At 33.2% G+C, this 3,646-nt stretch overlaps 1 protein-coding gene across 1 annotated transcript in view; it reads left to right on the forward strand.

Moving 5' to 3' along the window:
• The window catches only part of txnl1 (thioredoxin-like 1), a 10,071-nt gene that overhangs the window by 1,955 nt on the left and 4,470 nt on the right, over positions 1-3,646 (forward strand). The window contains exons 2-3 of the mRNA XM_016548956.1: positions 858-954; positions 3,347-3,566. Coding sequence (XP_016404442.1) covers positions 858-954; positions 3,347-3,566 — 317 coding nt within the window. The remainder of the gene's footprint in view (positions 1-857; positions 955-3,346; positions 3,567-3,646) is intronic.

Here is a 3,646-nt window from a genome sequence, read left to right on the forward strand (position 1 = left end):
ACACACACACACACACACACACACACACACACACACACACACAGACAGCTAATGGGTTCAGGTACGTAACAAAAAGTACCGTGTTTACCCTGTGTTTCGGTGCGCTGTCAGCTGTACCGCTTTGACTTCATATATTTACAATATAAATAATTGAAATATTAAGTCAGTATAATTTTAACAACTCGTGCACATGTTGGTTCATGGTCACATGACATGGAGGTTAACACTAAAAAGATTTAAGGGAGTTTTTAGTGAGTTTAATTTGGATAGTTTTTATTTTAGAAGTATTTTAATAATTTCTAATTATAAAAAATGATTCATACATTGTTATTTATCATTTATAAGTATATCTTGATTTTAATTTAGCATTGTTATGGTTTAATTATTATGAAATATTTACATGTTGTTATTATTATTATTATTAATTGTCAGGTTGAAAATGCAGTTTATAACTGCTCCAACTAATATTTAGTAGGAGGTTTTGAATTCTGAAAGTTACTTTTTTAACATTTATTTTTACTGTAGTTTAGTGTCTAGAGATTTTTAGATTGTTTGAGGAACATTAGATGTCAGAGTTGTTGTGCAGTTGTTTTTAGACAAATCACATGCACTGTATAAAGGATTTCTCAAAGATTATTGGAGTATGTTTTACTAGAAACTAGATACTATTTGAGTTTTTCTACTTCCAAATTTCACATTTAAATCAGTGTGTTACTTGCCATTTCTTTATAATTAATTGTGAAATTTCATAGCAAAATGATTTTTCTGGGCGTGTGTGTTGTCCAGTGATTAGAGGCTTGTTTTATTTGTATGTGTGTGTCTGTGATGTTCACCGCTGATGTTTTTTCTCTGTCCAGGTGTCGTCCTTGTGTCAGAATAGCTCCAGCGTTCAACATGTTGAGCAACAAATATCCTCAGGCTGTGTTTCTGGAAGTCGACGTCCATGTTTGTCAGGTGAGAGAGCGCTCGTTATTTAGAGCTACGCATTCTTACAGATTTGCACTGTTCCAAAATACAATCTGTAATTTGACATCAACTGTCAAAATATTATAACGCAGAACAGGCTACGACTTGAAACGAAACTAAAACGATAACAATTTTGTTAATAGAAATACAACAAACGTTAACTGAGATGAAATTAAATATTTTAAAAAATATATATAAAATATATGAAAGAAATTAATCTTCACCTAATTTGTTATTCCAAAATGAACAACCTTTTAAAAATTGCTTGTATATCTCTTGTTAAGCTATGTTATTATCAAATATTGAGAGAGAGAGAAAAAAAAGCATTGTTTGTGGATAATTTTGTCATTGTTCACTCAAAGACTGCATCAACCGTCAATTAGATCCAAAAAAGAAATACAAAACCTGTGCTAACTGGCAGAAAACAAGTCGACAAAAAGATTGAATCCAATATTTGCTCATAATATTGCATAACACACACACACACACACACACACAGACACACACAGACAGCTAATATGGGTTCAGGTACGTAACAAAAAGTACCGTGTTTACCCTGTGTTTCGGTGCGGTGTCAGCTGTACCGCTTTGACTTCATATATTTACAATATAAATAATTGAAATATTAAGTCAGTATAATTTTAACAACTCGTGCACATGTTGGTTCATGGTCACATGACATGGAGGTTAACACTAAAAATATTTAAGGGAGTTTTTAGTGAGTTTAATTTGGATAGTTTTTATTTTAGAAGTATTTTAATAATTTCTAATTATAAAAAATGATTCATACATTGTTATTTATCATTTATAAGTATATCTTGATTTTAATTTAGCATTGTTATGGTTTAATTATTATGAAATATTTACATGTTGTTATTATTATTATTATTAATTGTCAGGTTGAAAATGCAGTTTATAACTGCTCCAACTAATATTTAGTAGGAGGTTTTGAATTCTGAAAGTTACTTTTTTAACATTTATTTTTACTGTAGTTTAGTGTCTAGAGATGTTGTTTTTAGATTGTTTGAGGAACATTAGATGTCAGAGTTGTTGTGCAGTTGTTTTTAGACAAATCACATGCACTGTATAAAGGATTTCTCAAAGATTATTGGAGTATGTTTTACTAGAAACTAGATACTATTTGAGTTTTTCTACTTCCAAATTTCACATTTAAATCAGTGTGTTACTTGCCATTTCTTTATAATTAATTGTGAAATTTCATAGCAAAATGATTTTTCTGGGCGTGTGTGTTGTCCAGTGATTAGAGGCTTGTTTTATTTGTATGTGTGTGTCTGTGATGTTCACCGCTGATGTTTTTTCTCTGTCCAGGTGTCGTCCTTGTGTCAGAATAGCTCCAGCGTTCAACATGTTGAGCAACAAATATCCTCAGGCTGTGTTTCTGGAAGTCGACGTCCATGTTTGTCAGGTGAGAGAGCGCTCGTTATTTAGAGCTACGCATTCTTACAGATTTGCACTGTTCCAAAATACAATCTGTAATTTGACATCAACTGTCAAAATATTATAACGCAGAACAGGCTACGACTTGAAACGAAACTAAAACGATAACAATTTTGTTAATAGAAATACAACAAACGTTAACTGAGATGAAATTAAATATTTTAAAAAATATATATAAAATATATGAAAGAAATTAATCTTCACCTAATTTGTTATTCCAAAATGAACAACCTTTTAAAAATTGCTTGTATATCTCTTGTTAAGCTATGTTATTATCAAATATTGAGAGAGAGAGAAAAAAAAGCATTGTTTGTGGATAATTTTGTCATTGTTCACTCAAAGACTGCATCAACCGTCAATTAGATCCAAAAAAGAAATACAAAACCTGTGCTAACTGGCAGAAAACAAGTCGACAAAAAGATTGAATCCAATATTTGCTCATAATATTGCATAACGAGAGATTTACTCCCAATTTATAGGCCGGCCATTTTTGACTGGGAACATCACAAGTGTAACAGATTGGGGAACCCCCCCCAAATACAAACATTATCTGTTTTTTAGTAAAAAAAAAAAAAAGTCAGTAATTTTTACTTCAATGTGATAACAGTAACTAGCATGCTCAAGGGTCAAAATGACTGAAGCCAGTTGCCAAACCGACATGTCTCATTTTCATTTAGTTGATTTTGATGCACTAAAACAGTGTTTCCCAACCGGGGTGCCGTCTGTCGAGAGCAGGGGTGCCGTGTAAAAATGCACTAAAATACCTAAAGCTGAAACTGTGAAACTATATAGATGTAGTTAAAAAATACAGATAAAAATTGAATAAAACCGGATGAAAATGACAAAATAAGAACTAACTCAAAACTGTAGTAGTATCTCAGTGACACTCAAATGAAATAATGTTTTATTTTGCGTCCCTTAGGCAACAGCTGCAGCCAATAATATCTCAGCGACGCCGACGTTCCTGTTCTTCCGAAACAAAGTGCGTGTGGACCAGTATCAGGGCGCGGACGCTTCCGGCCTGGAGGAGAAGATCAAGCAGCATGTGGAGAACGATCCCAGCAGCAACGAGGACTCGGATATTCCCAAAGGATATGTGAGGAAACGCCGTCTGTACTGTGTGTGTGTGTGTGTGTGTGTGTGTATATATAATCGTGTCCTGTGTGTGAGTGTGTGTATATAATCGTGTCCTGTGTGTGTGTGTGTGTGTGCGGGGGAGAGT

The sequence above is a fragment of the Sinocyclocheilus rhinocerous genome, unplaced genomic scaffold (genome assembly GCF_001515625.1).
Source record: "Sinocyclocheilus rhinocerous isolate Xijiao unplaced genomic scaffold, SAMN03320098_v1.1 scaffold824, whole genome shotgun sequence".
NCBI classification, from domain to species: Eukaryota; Metazoa; Chordata; class Actinopteri; order Cypriniformes; family Cyprinidae; genus Sinocyclocheilus; species Sinocyclocheilus rhinocerous.